This window comes from Rattus norvegicus, chromosome 4 (assembly GCF_021556685.1).
Source record: "Rattus norvegicus strain SHRSP/BbbUtx chromosome 4, alternate assembly SHRSP_T2T, whole genome shotgun sequence".
Taxonomy (NCBI): Eukaryota; Metazoa; Chordata; class Mammalia; order Rodentia; family Muridae; genus Rattus; species Rattus norvegicus.
The window spans coordinates 180,904,921-180,924,320 of record NC_141537.1 but is presented as its reverse complement, the minus strand read 5'-3'; the positions used below and the strand labels follow the sequence as shown (position 1 = coordinate 180,924,320).

General features: G+C 50.0%; 1 protein-coding gene across 1 annotated transcript; it reads left to right on the top strand.

Moving 5' to 3' along the window:
* Positions 1-5,262: 5,262 nt before the first annotated feature.
* Positions 5,263-9,629, top strand: Bhlhe41 (basic helix-loop-helix family, member e41). The gene is given in 5 exon segments (NM_133303.2): positions 5,263-5,591; positions 5,729-5,792; positions 6,099-6,206; positions 6,600-6,711; positions 7,103-9,629. Coding segments are annotated over 5 exon segments (1,233 nt in total). The 5' UTR covers positions 5,263-5,529; the 3' UTR covers positions 7,990-9,629.
* The last annotated feature ends 9,771 nt before the right edge of the window (positions 9,630-19,400 follow it).

Genomic DNA, 19,400 nt, shown 5'->3' with positions numbered 1-19,400 from the left:
GTCATATTTGGACTCTGAGAGTGAAGTGGCACCTTCCCTCTGTTCTCAGAGCCTTCTTGGAGATACCGTCCTTTCTTCAGAAGGCCAGTGAGATTAACCCTTCCTTGCCAGGAAGAAGGAATTATACACACATACACACATACACAGACATGCGTGCATGTGCACACTATGCACATGTGTGCACACACACATGCACACGCACATGCATGTACACACACAAACGCACATGCATACACACACTCGCACACACATGCACAGACACACACACACACACACATTCAGTGCCAAGGCTTTGATGTGAGCACCAATGTAAAACATTCTTAACTGTATTGTGGATTCTGTTTCCTCAGCTCCTAGCTTCCAGCATGGAGTCCTGTGGAATATGGGTAAATTATACTCAGTAAGTCACCAAAACAGGTGAGGGAGAGGTGCACCCAGGGCTGGAACACAAGGGTAGAGGGTGAATGCCTGCCTATCAGGCTCTAGGCCCTCACTTCCCTCCCCAGCGTCTGAATGGAAAAGCATCCACCCACCTAAGGTTCTTCCTTCATAGCCTCTCAGGTGAGGCCTACACCCTGGGCAGACCTCAGTCTGTCAGACCATCAGAGCTGCTCACTTGATGTGAATCCTATCTGGGATCCAGAAATAGCCACGATCCTCTGTCCTGGAGAAAAGTCAGACCTAGAGAGTCTTGACAAGGCAGGAACCTTCTGATCCCGACGGAAACAGAATCCTTTGGGGAGGATTTCTGTGGAAAACAAGACACATAAAAAAAAAATCTTCTAGGGGTTGGGGATTTAGCTCAGTGGTAGAGCACTTGCCTAGCAAGCGCAAGGCCCTGGGCTCGGTCCCCAGCTCCGAAAAAAAGAAAAGAAAAAAAAATCTTCTAAAGCCACCCAGTGGGTGCTTGGAGTTTAGGGCTTAAAATAGTGGGGACATGTGGCTAAATTCTTCATTTTACCTTACTCTCTACAGGGAGTGACTTAAAAATAAAGGCACAGGGCCAAGGAGATGGCTTAATGGGTAAAATATTTCTTACCCAGGCACAAGGACCTGAATTCAGATCCCAATCACCCAGGAGGCATGTGGACACAGACCTCTAACTTCAGACCTAGGCATGCAGAGCTCAGCGGCCATCCTGACCTGCTCAAAACAGTGGGCTCCAGATACAATGAGAGCCATCAATGAAAAGGTGGAGTGGGATGGAAGGAGTCTTAGTGTGGGCCCTGCACCTCCCACCAGCTTTTAGCTGAAGCCAACTGGGGACTGGAGGGGTGCAGCGGGGGTTGGGGGTGAGGGGGCAGCAACAGGAACCTTGAGGATCTAGGGGAGGGCCGGGGGTGAGCTTGTAAACTCACCCCTCCGAAAAGACTCCTGGATGTGCCTTCAACCTTCCCTCATAAGGTTTTCCCCTCCCTGGCTCCCCGCCCTTCTTACCCACATTCTTAATTCTGTAGTTAGCATTTCTGTAATCTCTTACACTCCTGATACCAGCTGACGATGTAAGTTGGCCCTTTGCCCATTTTCTCTGTATTTCTTTACATATGCCATGGGTGTTTGTGGTACGTCTCTTTCTCCGTCTCTCTCTGCTGTGTGCACCCCACAGGTGCCACACACAGGGAGGAGGAAGAAGCAGGAACAGCCAGGGAGGCAGCAAAGGTAACAATGTCTCCAGCCATCACCAGCTGATGAAACTGTCTCGGAAAGACTGAAGCTGGGCATCTTTAATTGCAAGCAGGGCACTCGCAGCGCTTTGGGCTCATTTTGTGTGTTCCTGGCCTCAGGTGGTATTAGGTAAGACTCAGTGTAAACACACCCAAAGAGGGCAGTCTGGGTTCTGTTCCATGTCTGGCAGGTGTGCCTTTTCCAGTTCTGGAGTCCCCGCAGGGGACCTTCTCCCATGTCTGCTGTTTCACATCAGCCTTCACTTGGTTTGCTCGGTGAAGATGATGAAGGTGCTCGCCATCATCTTGGCCCAGTTGAACTGGAGTTGGCAACAGCTGTAAAAGCTAAGTGGGTAGCTTGGACTCAGATCAACTCAGGGCTAACTGCCTACTGCACGTCTCACTGGCGCGTCCAAAGACTACTCTTTCTTGTCATGCTTTCCTGTGTCGACGGCTCCTGTGCTTATAGAGTTAAATAACATAAAATCACGACATTTGTTTTTTGTGTGTAAATGTTTTGCCTGCTTGTATGTCTATGCGCTATGTGGTACATACCTGGTGCCCAAGAGGCCAGGAGAGGGAGCTGGACTCCCCTGGAAACGGGAGTTAGAAACAGTTGTAAGTTTCTATGTGGGTGCTGGGAATCGAACCCCAGTCCTCTGAGAAGGTTTCCAGTGGCTGTTAAACCACTGAACCAACTCCCCAGCCCCTGAGGTCCCACTTTTCCTCTCTCCTCCCCCGATCTCCCGTGTGTCCCTACGCATACTCTCAGACTGGTAGTCGGAGAAACAGCTGTGAGTCGGCTAGTGGGCACTTAGACCTGACATGAACGCGTAAAGCTTGTGCACAACCTCTCTGGCTGATCGTGGCATCTGCAGAGGCACCAATACCAGCATTAAAACATTATAGGGTCGCAGGAAGCATTAGTGAAGTCATGCTTGAGAAGCTCTTACCATGGAACCTGCTACTGTAATCCTAAATGCTGTATGACTGATAGCTATTGCTATGGCTTTCTTGGTGTCAAGGGATATTTGGTGGCATCAAAGGACATCAAATGGTCCCCACCAGCAAGAGTTTGGGACAGAAGTGGCAACAGACTCAAGTTTAAGGCAGAGGATGAGCATGCAGGAAGTGTCCTCGGAAGAATGATTAGACACAGAAGGCTAACAGAACACAGAACAAAACTCTAGGGGAAAGACAACATTTAGCAGGAAGAGCGGGGCAGGGGAGCAGGGGGAAAAAAAGAGGTAAAGAAAAGCCCAAAGGTGAGCATGGGCTGCAAGAGAGAGGAAAGCAGGAGAAAGAAGTAACAATGTTTACAGTGGTGATTAAAGCTGAGCTCTGTGCAACAGCCCGGCGTGATGGCACACACCTTCAATTTCAGCACTCTGGAAGCAGAGGCAGGCTGGAGTTCAGCCAGCTTGGTCTATACAGGGAGTTACAGGCCCTGCCAAGGATACACAGTGAGACCCCCATCTTTAAAAAAGAAAAAGAAAAAAAACCACCCATGGCATGCATATCTATCTATCTATCTATCTATCTATCTATCTATCTATCTATCAGATAAAATGGGCAAAAGGCCAATAACTTACATAGTCAGCTGGTATCAGAAGTGTAAGAGATTACAGAAATGCTGACTACAGAATTAAGAATGTGGGTAAGAAGGGCGGGGAGCCAGGGAGGGGAAAACCTTATGAGGGAAGGTTGAAGGCAAGGCTTTTCAGAGGGGTGAGTTTACAAGCTCACCTCCGCCCTCCCCTAGATCCCCAAGGTTCCTGTTGCTACCCCTGAACCCCCCTCCCCCACCCCTCTAGTCCCTGTTTGGCTTCAGCCAAAAGCCGCCCGAGTTAGTCCCTTTGACTAGATGATGGCCTGAGACTCCTGTGTACTGACAAGGCTTATATATCCCTCTGACTCTCCCATCACTTTAAAAGTGGGATTGGCTCTACAGTATGTTTGGAGAGCCGCGAACTTTCAGAAATCCAGACGACAGAGGGGGTGTTATTGCTGCTATTCTGTTTTAATTCACCTTAGCCACCGGCGCAGCTATCTAACCTGGTCAGTTAAGAACTAGAGGAAGCCGGGAGCTTTACTGCATGGATAAGCCCTTGGGAGCTCTCCCTTGCCTCAGAATCAGAAAGCTCAACCACTTAGAGGCAAGAGATGGGGGTTAGGGCTTAAGATAAATGTCCAAATCTGCATTTAAAAATCACTTTCACTATTATCATTAATTAGTTGCCTGCTGTAAAACAAGCCGTGTCGTCCTACTCGAGGAACCCTGGAGGGTGCTAGAAAGGAACTGATCCCAGTAGCTCCGCCCAGGACTCGGGCTCCACTGCCGCGCGGCTAGGCCAGGAGGAGGCTCCGCAGCACGTGACCCGCTCCAGCCGCCCTGGCCCGCGACCCAGATCCGTCCCCGGAACCCAAGCGCGGCTGCCCTGCCCCTGATGCGCGTGCATTTGGGGCCCAGGTTCCTTCTGTGTTCACGTGCCACGGGCAATCGCGAATGTCCGAGAGGAAACGTTGATTATCAATTCAGTGTTAGGAGAAACCCGGAGTCTCCCGCCCCCACCCCCATTCCCCGATGGAATTCAGATTCGTATTTATCCAGAGTTGCGGGGACACTGGGCACCTGGGGACGGCTGTCCCCGGCCGTGTGGACCGAGCTCCCGAGGACACGGGGCGCGCGCACGGCATCCCTGCGCGCTGATGTGGCAGCCGCTGCAGGTCGCATCACGTTGCCGGCCCTGTGCTGGTACCCGCTGGAGACAGGATTAAGGAGGGAGGCCGCGGAGGTGCCAGTAGTAAACGTGGGCTCGCCACACTCTCGGCGTGGCTTATCGCACGAAGGAGGCGGGAGGCAGCACGGCGTCTCGCGGGCTGGGGCGGGCAGGACCCGACTGCGTGGCTTTCCCGCAGCAGTCCTTGTGTACCTCCCGCTCCGTGCCACCCTTCCCCCTCCCTGCTTTCCCCCGGGAGCACCCGAGGCACCAAACGTCATCTGCCTCTGTGATTAGTGGCACCGCAATTCCGGCTGCTGCGGGAAGTTTAGGTGGCCCGGGGACACTGTTGCCAAAACCACTTGGAATGCGACATTCAGAATCAGTGTCTATCTACATTTTCACTGTTCTTAAATCCGGGGAGCGAATTGCAAGTCACCCCTTTTCAGGATAGACCTCCAGCCTGACCTAGAGGGCGTCATTCTATCCGACCCCCCTTCACGCCTGGCCAGTAAGCGATGAGCAAAGGCTCCGAATTTTCCTTCCCCGCTCAAGTTTAGCCACCACGAATTCGCGTTCTTTCTCTGGCCCAAACCAAGAGCAATCGGTGGGAAAGCAAAAGGCCACGTCCACGGTTCTGCACCGAGATGCTGGTCGAGCCGGGGGTGCCCCGCGTCCCGCCCCGCCCCCGCGCTCTGCAGCGCCTAGGGGAAGACGAACCGCTCGCCGGGTGGCCGCTCCCTCCAGGTGGCCCCAATCAGGTGTCCCCGCCCCCTCCCGGCCCCTCCTCCCCGCCCCCCTCTAGGCTGGACCGCGGATGGTACGTTCCGCACGTGAGCTGGGTGCTGGTCTGGCCGGCGACGCGCGTGCCCTGTGGCCAAACACTGCCCGGAGTGAGAGCAAACTACCAGCGCAGTGCGTGTGTGCGCGCGGGTGTGCGCGCGCGGGTGTGCGAGAGGGCGAGCGAGCGAGCACGGGGCGGAGGGGCGGCCAACTGCTTCACACTTTCAATACTGCACTGAAGAGGGAGAGCGAGACAGCCTGGAGACGCACACAACCCCCCAAAATCTCTCCAGACGACCGTCCCACGGATCACAGGACAGAACCCTCCAAATCGAAACGGAGGAAACGGACAGCCATTGAACATGGACGAAGGAATCCCTCATTTGCAAGAGAGACAGTTACTGGAACATAGGGATTTTATAGGGTAAGGTGTACGCACCGTTGCGAATATCTGTCTAGGCGTCGGTTTGGCTTTTTCCCCCCTGCACAAAGTGATATGGAGCGGGTGAGGGCAGAGCCCCTCCCGGAATGGGAGCCTGATGCTGATTTCTGTTTTTGCAGACTGGACTATTCCTCTTTGTATATGTGTAAACCCAAAAGGAGCTTGAAGCGAGACGACACCAAGGTAAGTCCTAAGTTTCCCATAACCTGCCTGGATAGTTAATTAGGGCCATTGATTTCGCAAGGAAACTCTGCCCGCAAATATATTCCAGCCCTGAGCTTTCCTAACTGTGAATTTTAAGTGGCTTGCTTGATACTCCGGGGGATATTCAACACCGCACCTGAATTTAAATTGCATTTTAGAAGTCTAGAGGAGAGAGTTCTGGGCATTAGTTCATTACATAGTGTGTTTGGGGGTTGGGGTGGGAGGGTTCTATCCAGTAAGTGAATGAATCTTACTGCTGTGTCTTTTCTCTGGCACGTTATGAAGGATACCTACAAATTACCGCACAGATTAATAGAAAAGAAGAGACGAGACCGAATTAATGAATGTATTGCTCAGCTGAAAGACTTACTGCCTGAACATCTGAAATTGACAGTAAGATGCACATTTTCATTCTTTGGTGGTCTCCGGGGTATATTTGCCTGATATAACTCCCAGAGATAGGATAAAAAAAATATATATATATATATATAAATATTAAGAAGCCTGCCTTTTAACTTGTGCTGTAACTAAGAGTTTCCCAGGGACTCAGAACAGGGGCTCCAGGCTGATGGCAGAAATCATTGATGACCTGTCTGTGAGGAGCTGAGCAGAGCTTCCTTCCCAGTAGTGTGTGTGTGTGTGTGTGTGTGTGTGTGTGTGTGTGTGTGTGTGCGTGTGTGTGCGCGCGCGCGCGCCTAAGTTGCTGGGCTGCGTGGAAGGCTAATCAAATAAAATTGCGTGTTTTAAACTAACCCCTGTCTCCCCCTCTTTGTTGCACCACTGCAGACACTGGGGCATCTGGAGAAAGCAGTAGTCTTGGAATTAACTTTGAAGCACTTAAAAGCTTTAACAGCCTTAACGGAGCAGCAGCATCAGAAGATAATTGCTTTACAGAATGGTAAGTGGGTCTGAGGAAGCCAGCTTGCCCTGATACGAAACGGGGTAACACTGGAGGCGCAATGCTAGGACTCCCCGCTGCGTCCTGCTTCTGGTGAACATCGCCTCTTTCCCTTTGGTGGCAAGTACCCAGAGCATCCCAAAGGCTTTCTGCAGAGCTTGGAGGAGCCCCGTTTTTATTTAAAGTGGCGGCTGCACCTCTCCAGTTGGGTTTTTCAGCCAGGAGGAGAGCGCCTCACCGCGCCACCCCCTCCTCTCGGCAGTCTGCGGATTATATCGCTGGAATGCCCAGGAAAAGCCGAGCTCACTGTAGGCAGCGCAGGGCCCACGTGATGAGCAGATGTCTTAACGCCGCGGTTTTTCTTCTCGCCTCCCTCCCCCGTGCACCCTAGGGGAGCGCTCTCTGAAATCGCCGGTCCAGGCCGACTTGGATGCGTTCCACTCGGGGTTTCAAACCTGCGCCAAAGAAGTCTTGCAATACCTCGCGCGCTTTGAGAGCTGGACGCCCAGGGAACCGCGCTGCGCACAGCTCGTCAGCCACCTGCACGCCGTGGCTACCCAGCTTCTGACGCCACAGGTGACCCCAGGCAGGGGCCCTGGGCGCGCGCCCTGCAGCGCTGGGGCTGCAGCCGCCTCCGGTTCCGAGCGCGTCGCCCGCTGCGTGCCGGTCATCCAGCGGACTCAGCCCGGCACGGAGCCCGAGCACGACACGGACACCGACAGCGGCTATGGAGGCGAGGCGGAGCAGGGCCGCGCTGCCGTCAAGCAGGAGCCACCCGGGGACCCGTCGCCTGCGCCCAAGAGGCTGAAGCTGGAGGCGCGCGGCGCGCTCCTGGGCCCGGAGCCCGCGCTGCTCGGCTCTCTCGTGGCGTTGGGCGGGGGTGCGCCCTTCGCGCAGCCCGCCGCCGCGCCCTTCTGCCTGCCCTTCTACCTGCTGTCGCCGTCCGCCGCCGCCTACGTACAGCCCTGGCTAGACAAGAGTGGCCTGGACAAGTATCTGTACCCCGCGGCGGCCGCGCCCTTCCCGCTGCTGTATCCCGGCATCCCCGCAGCAGCCGCCGCTGCCGCCGCCGCCGCTTTCCCTTGCTTGTCGTCCGTGCTATCGCCACCCCCGGAGAAGGCAGGTTCGGCCGCTGGTGCCCCATTCCTGGCGCACGAGGTGGCGCCCCCGGGGTCGCTGCGCCCCCAGCACGCGCATAGCCGCACCCACCTGCCGCACGCCGTGAACCCAGAGAGCTCTCAGGAAGATGCCACGCAGCCGGCCAAGGACGCCCCCTGAACCCAGCATTCCTTCCAGAACAGGGCAGGGGGCTCCTGAGGAGTCGCCAGGTTTCCAAGTTCAAACATCCCCTAAGGCGTACCAGGGAGGAAGAGTAAGAGATGCTCTGCTCGACAGGCTTAGGACAAAAACAGGTGTTTTGTGTATGTTTGGAGTTCCTGTTTTGCCCCTTTCTCACCCTTCTGCCACCCCACCCTCTACCCTTTGACACTCCCTTCCCCATCCCTGCTGTCACAGAGCCTCCCTGAGAAATACTGGTTATCTTAAATTACCCTCCCTTACATTTAGTTCACGTCCTCTGTTTCCAAACATAGACCCTGGTTCAGGAGTCTGTTGGGTGGGAGAGCCACACGGAACCAGTTAGAGTGCCTGGTATCAGGGCTCCTTGACCCAGGCCTGGAACAGTAGCTGTGTCCCCTGTCTGTCCCCTTAGGAGGTGACCCACAACTGAGGGTCTCTGAAAGTTACATTGACGTGTCAGTATTTTGTATTCTTCAGCTTTTTGGAAGGTACCTCTTTTTCAAAGAAGTGAGGATGCCATTGCCCTGTTGTGAGGTGGCTGGAGTGGTGTCTTTATACCTTGCACCTGTTGGGAGAAACTGAGAGTTGGGGCCATCTTCAGGCACTGTGTCAGTGTGGGAGCTGGAAGAGGGAGTTTGGAGCCCGTGGCGCCTTTCTCGCACTTTATTGACAAATTGACCTCAACCCCTTTGTCCCATGTCTCAACTCACAGATATATGTCATAGGTTATATATTTGTGTTTCTGATCCCTCGTTATTTTATCCATCATGGTCCCAAATTTTTGTAATGTTACTGGGGTTTGGGGTGGGGTGGGGTGTTAAAGTGCTCTGGGCTGGAAAAAGACAAGCCCAAACCTATTGATTGTCGAATTCTTAGATGACAGAAGTGGAGAGAGGGGCTTGTGGTCCCTTGTGATGGGAAGTGCTGTGAACATGTAGAAGGCCCTGCCAGGCCTCGCTCTCTCAAGTCTGTATGTATTTTTCGGGAGACCAAACCAGACACCAGATAATCAGGAAGAAAGCTTTTTAAAATAAGGCAAAAACCGAGACCTTGTCTAGATATTTTTAGTTTGTTGCCAAGGTAGCACTGAGAAATCTCACTTGAATGTTACATAAGGAGTGATTCACAATAGTCTAGAGTGAAGAAAGTTATCTGGGTCTGTGAGTGTTCGGGTCCGTTTGCTGCTGCTGTTGCTACTGTTTGCCTCAAACGCTGTGTTTAAACAACGTTAAACTTCTTAGCCTACCAAGGCGGCCGTATGTACATAGCTGTTAATACTCCCAACTAATGTCTGACATGCTATTTTTGTAGGGAGAAGATACCTGCTAGTGATATTTTGAGTTAAAATATCTTTTGGGGCGGACTTGGTGAAATGTTTGCACTTTGGTCACAATGCTTCTACTGCTTGGTGCAAGCTTACGCTGTCTTAAATTATTAAACAAATAAAAAATACTATCTGCAAGAAAAACCAGCTGGTTTAGACAAGTTTAGTATGTAAAGATAAGCTAGAAACTATCTTTATATTCTAGTATTTTCAGCACTCCATATTACCTAAATATTGCCACACTATTTTGTGATTTAAAAGTTCTTACTAAGGAATAAAATCTTTATATATGATATGAGGTGGTCTAATAATTAAATGGTACTGGTTACCCCATGAGTTTTCAAGACAGCTGACCATCAGTGTACTCAGACATTTTCTGTCTGGTTTCGGTTTTTGTTTTTTTTTTTTGTTTTTTTTTTGTTTTTTTTTATACCACTGGTTTCTCCAGGGAGATTCCTGGAGTCCTGTGTCTTGGGCCCTGTGTCCTCACTTGTCCCAGTCTATCTTAATGAAAACCACAGAAGGAATAGTCTAGCAACCACTGGGGGGTCGTTCTCCTTAGGCCCCATGAGCTAGTTTTTTATGATTTACCAGGTTTGGGTTGGTGACCCCAGATACCCTCTCTTGTACAGTCTGGTGTTTCTCTTCTGCCCAGGTCTGAAACCCTTTCGGGGGCAGGGGATGTTTCATTCATGCATATATTTTGCCTTCTTAACTTTTACAAAGTAGCCCTGGTATGGGACTTGGCCTTGGAGTTCAGGAAACAATTTGTAGACTTTTCTCCAGCACAAGATCATTAAGGTGCTTGGAGACAAAGGGCTGTCCACTTTCTTTAGGTGGTGGTGTTGAACCCCTGACTTAAGGTAACAGTTTCTAAGATGTAGGGGAAGCACTCCCTCTGCTGACTGTGACAAGCTGACAAGGCATGGTAAACCCAAAGCCACAGCTCATAAGTCTGCTAGGGCAGCCCCCTGAACTTTGTAAGGGAAGAAAGTCAGACAAGGTCACAGCGGCACTAGCCGGAGCGTGGCCAGGCCCAGTGTCTATCCCCACTTGAGGACTTCATCCTCTGAAGCCTTCTGGGCCAAGGATGCTCCTTTTGATTGGGTAAAACTCCTGAAACTCAGCAAACCAACCAGGGGGACAAAGGAAACAAAATTCAGCTAATGCTATCAGCTGGAGGCTGTGTAGAGAGCCTTGATGTGAGTCCCAAGAAAGATGGCTTGCCCTAAACTAAAAATTACATTTTAACGGTTTCCAGCTACATTTTTTTTGCCATTATTGTCATAGCTGAAAAGAAGTTGCAACAGTTGACATTTGCATGGTTTTGTAACATGTAATAGAAGCTTTCTTTTTTTTTTACTTTGGCCAGGTTTTATAGGTTGCTTATTCAGTCTGAGATTATAAATAGCAACACGATAAAATTACGAAGTTAGGGCAGAAAATAAAAATAGTCTTTTCGGTATTACATCTGAAAACGTGATCTCGTGTATTTCTAGGGATGATACTTAGGACTTTGTGCAAACGGGGCCAGAGTGCTACCACTGCTCTGGGCCCTCAGCTTCTGGAAGCTGTTATTTGAGTCATTGGTTGATTTTAATGAATTAACAGCTGAGTCAGAACTCACTAAGGAGGTAGATTTGAAACAGCTGAACTTAGTGCATCGTGGGCTCTTCCAACTTAACACTACGAATTAGTGTTCATCAGTTTTGCACAAATAGACTTAGAAAACTATGTTGAATTTATAAATGTCCCCACCACCCAGCTGAAATTTACATTTTCAAGGTGTTAGAAACCACAGCCGCCTTAACCGGCTTTCTAGTCCCATGGTTGGTTACTGACTACAGGGACCAGGACATCATCTGTGATTCCTAGCTTGGGAGTAGCACCTTAGCCTGGTCCTGTCTGTCACTGGTCAGTCCATGTTTGTCCTCTCCGTGGGAGGTGACTGCTCCTCCAGAGAGACTTTGGGAGGACAGGGCTGGGCAAACAGACCTTAAAGGCTTTTTTTATTTCAGGTAGAGATGAACAGAGTGGTTTAAGACTAGCAGCTTCCTTATGTGAAAGAGGCATTTGTTTTCCCCTCAGCAGGTATATCTCTTACTAAAAACTTTTTCTTTAACCTGTTGATCCTTCGTATCAATAGAGTGAAGCCCTCTACCAACTATTCTCATATTAGTTTCTAGAGAGATTTACAATCTGCTCACTCCTACCCTGAGTGCCAGCTTTTCATGGGTGAATTTGGTGGAGAACTGACAGAAAATCTCATTTTCTGGGGAACCGGGGATTGCACTGCAAATGTGCTTGTCTCAGAATTCTGTGCCTATCTTGAAATTATATTTCTTGTACAGTTGAAACAAACTCCAAACAAATTCTAAACTATACTTTAAAAAGAGCTGATATTTTAAAACTCTGAATCTCGAGATCCCCCCACAAACAGCAGAAGCTTCTAGATTAATGCTTTTTTTTTTCTTTCCTTTGGGGAAAAAAAAACATACTAAAAGTTTGTTACATATATCCTCTGGGATGTTCTAGAAAAACTACCCTATGCATGTTAAATGTTTCTAATGATTCAGGGATTGAAATGTCACTTTTATGTGATTGTGTGTGTGTGTGTGTATGTATGTGTGTCTGTGTGTGTGTCTGCACTTGGGGCCCGTCCCTATGAAACCGTTGTATCAGATTACTTATAATGAGACAGGGTTTTCACAGTGGAGCGCTGGCTGGCCTGGAACTCCCGTATAGACCACATGCCTCTCTGTGTGTCTTCAGAGTGTTAAGATTAAAGGCACCTCCACACCTGGTGACATCTGCTTTTCCAGGGTTTCAGCCTCCTTCCCCAGCCAGTCTGCTAACTGTCACTTCTCAGTGGTCAGAGAGACGCCTCCGGTGCATACCTGATTTGGTGCCTGTTTACTGTGAGCAGGGACAGAACCACACCCAATTTCACACGAGTCTAAAATGGGAGTAAATAGGTTCAGGCAGAGGCCCCTGAGGGCCCTGCTCTAAGCAAATCAGTGCACACTTATAATCTCAGGACCGTTTCTTCCTCAAGCTATCTGTTTTCTAAAACTTAGAGGTTCTCAGCGGTGCTCCACATGAAATTATTTGAAATCTACAAGTGCTCTGTGCACCTTCCCTTTACTTCTTTAGGTAAAAAATAAAAGCCAGGTGCTAATGGTTTCAGAAGAGAGCAGACAGTAAGAACAACATTCTCATTTCACAACTAAGAAATTGGCTGGGTGCTTTTTTCTTTCAGGTCAGTGAGAGCAGGGCATTAGTGAAGATCGGTCAAGCGTTTCCATTCATGGGTGACCCTGGACCCTTTTTCTGGGTTTTAACACCTACATGGTGAGTACGGGTCCAGCAAGAATGTCCTGGAAGCTGTCTGGGTCGGTAGTTGTGCCAGTGTGTTCAGACACACTGCACATACCCTTTTCCTCTCGAGCGTACAGGTTGAAGACAGTAGGTATGGGGGCCATGCAAATATTTTGCTCTTAGAGAAGAGGTTGTAGAAAGTACTGGAGTATGAAGTATTAACCTTGGGACCTCATTGTCATAGGGGTCACAGGAAAGTACTAAAACAAACTACCCAGTAACGTAAGAGGGGACTGAGATGCTCCAACTCTGTGGTCAGCTGGGTTTGCTAACCTCTAGGCAAGTGGGACACACACGGCTTGGAGGACTGACAGGGTTTTGCAGAGTGGACAAGAGTTCATGAAGAGACTCTGGCCCAGCCTGTCTTGTGCTACGCTTTCAGTTTCGTGAGTAATATTAAATTTGAGGTCAGAGCGAGGATTTCCTAATTTCTCTGTCCCTTGAGACCTTTGACTGCCCTGTCTGCTCCTAGCCTCAGAATCTCCTGTGGGAATGGACCCTCGGTTGGCACAGACCCTTCCACTGCAGTGGGAGATAGAGCTGTATTCTTGTGTAAGGATACTGTGGTGCAGAAGGGGAAACTGCATCTCACCCTGCCTCCTGCGGGCATGTATTCTAAGCACAGAACAAGCATGCGTACCCCGGGTGACTTCTGTCCCTATGGTGAAGGTAACAAGTTCTCACTCGGTGACTGGAGAAGACAGCCATTCTAAGGACTACTTTTTCAAAAACAACCCCAGGGGGAGGGTGCAGGCAAGGAATTCTGCCAGGACCACCAAGATTGGAAGCAGATTTGCTGGGTCAAAGTCACGCTTCTTTATTCTGGGTCAGTGTGGAGAGTCAGGTTTGAGCTGAGCTAGGCCACACATGACCTTCAGAGGGATGGTGTGTTGATTCCAAGCAATGTAGCGGGGAGGGGGCGGGGGCGGGGGAGACAGGTCTGGCAGGCACCCACAGAGCAGCAGGATGAGCAGCACATGAGGGGAAATCCTGAGGGATCAGTTCTGAAGTCCGTGATGGTGCTCCAGTCTCTTGACCCCCCCCACTTTGGAGACACCCAGAAATGTGTGCCTGAGGGTTTTCATGTCTACACATGATCTGGCTCCTGTTTGTCCCCCTCTCCCCTTGCAGCCCTCACTCAGCCAAGAGCTTTCTGACTAAAAGGACCTGGAACTAAACAATTTAGAGCTAGGGAAAGGATTTTGAGCCCGTGTGAAAGATAGGAAGACACAGGATATTCTCTCTCTCTCTCTCTCTCTCTCTCTCTCTCTCTCTCTCTCTCTGTGTGTGTGTGTGTGTGTGTGTGTGTGTGTCCCCATCCGTCCGTCCGTCCCTGTCCACAGAGGCCCAGAAAAGGCACTGGATCCCCTGGAGCTGGAGTTACAGGTGGTTGTGAGCCACCCAGCCTGAGAGTTGGTACCTGAACTCCATGTTAAGAGCACATACACCATTCGTGCAGCCCCTTGGGTTTTGATGTTTATCTTACTATTCTAATCTAGGCTGGACTCAAACTCCATGAGATTAAAACCGCTGACCTACTTGGCTAAAATGTCAATCACACCTACTCCTGTTACATACATTACATACATACATACATACATGTCAGTATCACATCTGTCTGTCTGACTGTCGGTCTGTCTGTCTTTGAAGTGATGAGGATTGAGCTCTGAGCCTGGGGCATCCTAAGGAAGCACTAGCCACCTTCCAGTCCCCTGCAGTTTTTATATAGGTTATTTTGGGTGAACTTTAGCTGGGGTTCGGTTTCCAGCACCTTTCTATGTGGTGAGCAGTTCTGTAATAAAATCTGCCTCCCAGCGCCTCCCAGGACCCAACATTAGTAGCTTTGCCTGAACTGCCTTGAGTTGCTCTGTGCCTCAGAAACCCTCCGAAACCATGGCATTACCCAGACTCCAGATACATTAGGAAAACTAGGTAGGGGAGGACTCCGTTTCCATGCCTGAGCCATCTGGAGCAATACTGTAAAAACAGCTGTATACAGCACGTGACCCGACAGACAGAGACACCCAAATGTACGAGCCCACACCGGTAGGTTCTCTGCAGACACACTGAGTGTAATACCACACTGCTGAGCGCTGGGTTTGCTCATTCATTGTAAAGCTGGTCAGAAGGAGCACAATGGTTTCAGCCTTTGGAGCTGCAAAGAGCTTCTCTGGGCTGGGAGACGCCTTCTCAGGTTGCCTAGCGACAAGACTGGAGATGATGTCATCCTCCACCCCCCCACCCCCGAATTCACAGTACAGCCTGCTCTTTGGGCCTTGTATGGTCGCGTGCTTTCACACGTGTCACTGCGCACGCTGAGCCGCACGTGAGAGGGGGGCGGGGCGAGGCCCAATGCGCTTGCGCGGACGCCTTAGAGACTCGGGCTCCTGCAGCTGATGACGCTGCAGTTTCTCAGCCTTCCTGGTTGGGGAGCATGGAGTAAATCCTGCAGCCTGGGCATCCCTTGAACCGGCCTCACGTGCAGATTAGTAAAGCAGATTCCTCCTAATGAGGGGTGGTGTGTGTGTGTGGGGGGGGGATATAATTAGTGGATTTTGATTAGTGAGTAAAATTAATTCAGGCTAAAGGATGGGTTGTTTTAATTATGGTGTTATTTACCAATTCCTCCAGGAAAAATCATCTGGTCTCAGACGTTGACTTTTTGAAGTGACCATATTCTTTGATTGTATAACATTTTCTGCAACACATTTATAAATGGTCCCAAAACGAATGAATTGGAGGTGTTGGGAGGGGGAGGGTTACTGCTTTTTACATAATTCTCCCCAGGATGCTGCAAAAGCTGTTTTAGCACCATCGCTCCCTTGCAAATTAGGATTCGGTCACGTGATGGGAAATGATCTCAGGTGATGGTGATATCTGGACAAGTCAGGTTACTCTGTAGTCTAAAGGACACAAGAGTGCCACCCTAGGGACAGACAAAACAAGGCAGGGAACTTTGAGTTTGCTTCTGGTGACATATATGCATGGTTTTCTGTAGTTGAAGTTGAACCCCCCCCCCCATCCTCTTAAGCTACTGGCCTAAAATGGTTAATATAACGTAGTAAAAACACAGAGGTTTTCTAACCTTGAATCGACAAACGTGTTTAATTCCGGCGTTAGGCACAGACAACCCTCATCAATACAAACTTCATCCCTTCTCAACCGAGTCACTCAGGTGATTTGCCAATCAATTGCTATTGTTGCCAGTTAGGGACCCTGCTCTCTGCCTGCCTGCGTTTTTTTTTTTTTTTTTGTTTTGTTTTTTTTACCTGACTCTTAGGAAGAAGACACACCAGTGATGCAGCGTCTGTCTAGTTACTCCACCGATTCCCTGGCCTTGGTTACCTCATCTCCCCTCCCTCCTGCCTGCTCCTGAGAACCATTTCCTTCCCACAAAGTCTCCGCTTGCCAGTCCCTGGGCCTGCAACACCCCTCTGCCCTCGCTCACCAAAGTGCCCTGATAGATACATTTAATGTCTTCCCTGCTTTTTTTGTTTTTATTCAAATGCCACTCTGGATGGACCTTTCCTAGACTGCAGTAGGCAACAGGTAAGCCAGCCCCAGCAGGACTTAAGTTTGCTTCTCTCCTTAACCTGGATCATCCTGAACGTGGGCTTGTGCTCCCCAGGGTGTAACTGCCTTTTATAAGTGTTTATTGACTCTCACTCAGACTGTATGGATGGATGAATGAATGAATGAATGAATGAATGAATGAATAGGCAGTAATTTCAAAGGGATTGCTTCCAGAGACAACGGCACTAGACTCAAAACCCACTCAGCATTAGGAATTAATTTTCCCTGCACTACCCTGAGCTTCCTCTCCTGTGTGCGGCCATCAGCCTGCTGCATTGCTCAGTAATAAAGTTGACAAGTTAGGGAAGGAGGCAGAAGCCACCAGCGTTCGTACCTGCAGATGAAAGATCCAGTGTGATAATGGTGGTGAGGGGTTTCCTATAACTTTGGGTGGACGTTAAAGCATTAAGAAACTTCACGTAGGGCCTTTGGCTTTAGTGCAGCGGTAGAACGCTGGCCTTGTGTCCTGAAATGCAAGGGGTCGTAGATTTACTCCCCAGCACTTCAACTAAACAAGGACAAGAAGTAACCTCACTTAGGCAAACAGCTCTTGGTTACCGGAGGCAAGAGGATTGTGGCAAGTTTGAGGGTAGCCTGAGCTACACACGAGTTCCCTGCTGGAGAGGGTAACAGAGTTAGGCCCTGTCTCAAAAAGAGGGGCAGCAGAGTGGGAGATAAAGGATGGATGGTAGGAAGGAAGAAAACAAAACCTTCTCTCACTACGTCAGAATGGCTTGTACTCAGTGGGTGTTCATGTACCTGGGAGGTCAGAAGAAGGATCTACTATGTGGGTCCAGGAACAGACTCGGATGCTCAGACTTGGTGGCAACCTCCCCAGCCCCAACATGGTACGATTAGCCAAATGATGTTTAAAATTATGTGAAAACTTACTGTTAATGAAATCCTATAAAGCTGAAATTTAAAGACGTTTCTGGTCCCTGCTTATCGCTGAGAATGCCAGTCATATTTAAGCAGAGGACAGGGTCCCTAAAAAGCTGCACTTGGTTGCCCGTGTGGCCCCTGATCCCCACGTGGATTAGAGGGACCTGGTTGGGACCTTTGGTCACATACACGGCTGTAGCAACTCTGATTGGCTGGCCAGGGGTTGTAACTGTTGCCCTCCTTGATTGGTGGGTCCCAGGACCTGCCCCAAGGCCTGGCACTTGGCAGGTAGACAATGAAGAAGACTGACTCCCTGCTCCCACAACCACTGTCCCCCAACCCCTCGCCATCCCTCACCGACTGTCTCTAGACTCTCCTACACATCTTTACCCACCCCTGCCAACCCAGTACAGCCAGCATCATTAAAGTCTAAAAGGAAGGGTACCCAAAGAACAGCTGGGGACTCCCTAGGACATGAAGTCTTCCAGGTTTGTCTACGCCTTGCAACATAGCACTGATGTCTACAGAGTTAGTGGTCACAAACCCCACAATCAAGCCATTTCTGAAAAATTGCCCAGAGCCCCTATAGTTCTGTGTCGAGCTGCACTCTCAGATTGCCTAGGGATTTATGGGCCACTGGCCCTTGGTTCAGTTCGACAGGCGGTCCAAGTACTACTCTGTTCTGTTCTCTTTCCTCTTTCTCCAACCCAAAGATGGGTGTACTTGCCGCCCCAGTCACATGTCATTAGCACTTGTCCCTCAGGCTTTGAGTTTTGTCATTGATAGAATAATTTCCACTCAGAGGCCTCCCACGCATGCTTCAAAACTCGGCAGAAATTGTACCTCATCCGTGCAAACTTGCATAACTGTCTTAGTCAAAACTCAACACAGCCTCCCTTGTGCTTAGCCCTCCCTTTAAATCTCCATCTTAGTCATTAGCATCTTGTTGCAGATCCCCCACGTGTCGAAGGAGGTTCACTCCTATATCATCGTCTGCCATTCTGCCTTAACTTATAACTTAAGGTCACATCCCAAGGGATGGCAGGAAGTTGCTCTGTGGGCTCCCTTCTCAACTCAACTCTTCTGGGATATTCACTCAGACCTGTGGTTCTGAGAGTGAGAGAACCCCCCCTTCAGGGGCTCGTGAAAGAGCGCTACTCTATCAGTAGACCCCAGTTCTGTTCCCCGCATCCATGTGGGACTTCAGCTATAACTTCAGCTCCGCATGCCCTCTTTTGACCGCTCACGCGCACGCACACACCCGTCCCTACACTCAAGCATACACATTATTTTTTAGATAATTTTTTGAAGTCTTAAAAAAATGTCCCTTCTCAGATGGCCCTGGGGAAAGTCACGTCAGTGGCCGCAGCTGCTGCGCATGCTCACGGCGTCTGCTCCTCTCTGTCAACACAGGCTGTCTGTTTTTCAGCCGGGGCTTTGAGACTATAGACATCTGCTCACCTGTGACTCAAAGCCCTGTTACCTCTGCCTTTTCCTTCCCTGGAATGACCTCTGACTTTAGAGAGTCTCAGCTCCTGTAAGTGAGTAATGTTGACCTAGAAAATGTCAAGAACGGCGTAGCGTCTCAACCAATGGCAGCTCAGGTGCTGTTTCAGCACGGTGCCTGGAGACCGTGTACTTTTCCTTGGCCAAACTGAAACTTAGATCGTGTGTGCACCTACTTCTGCAGTGTCACCAACTGTTTCAACAAACTTGAGAACCTGCCTCTCAGACGAAACCTGTGACTGTAAACCTGTAATTCTGCTGGAGATCTCTGTATTCAAGGAGAAAAATAGGGTGCTTGCCTGGAGATGTTAAGTATTGAACCCCAAGCGTCCCTGTAGGAAGCTGTTCTTGAATGTGCAGTGTGGACAGACACAGTTCAGTCTTCCATTGCGTTGAGACTCCAAGCGACATGTGATTCATTGTGTACGTGTCCATCCTGGTGGCGTGCTGGCTGGGACTTCCTCCACCTCTGTTTGTCCCCGGCTGCTGTCGGTCAGAAGTCAGACTGTTGATCTCAGCTCCACCTCCAGTTTCCATGGCTGCCCAGGTCTTTTTCTCTCTCTTCTCAAGACCTCTGCTTAGTTCCAGCTCTCACTGGTTGGAGCCCGCCCATGTAGAGAGAGTTAGGCATGGTCCCCCATCCCTCTCAGTCTTTGCTCATCCAGTGTGAGTCCTCCTCAGTACTTACTCTCCCTCCAGCAGCACAGGGAAAGGTCTCCCACCGTGT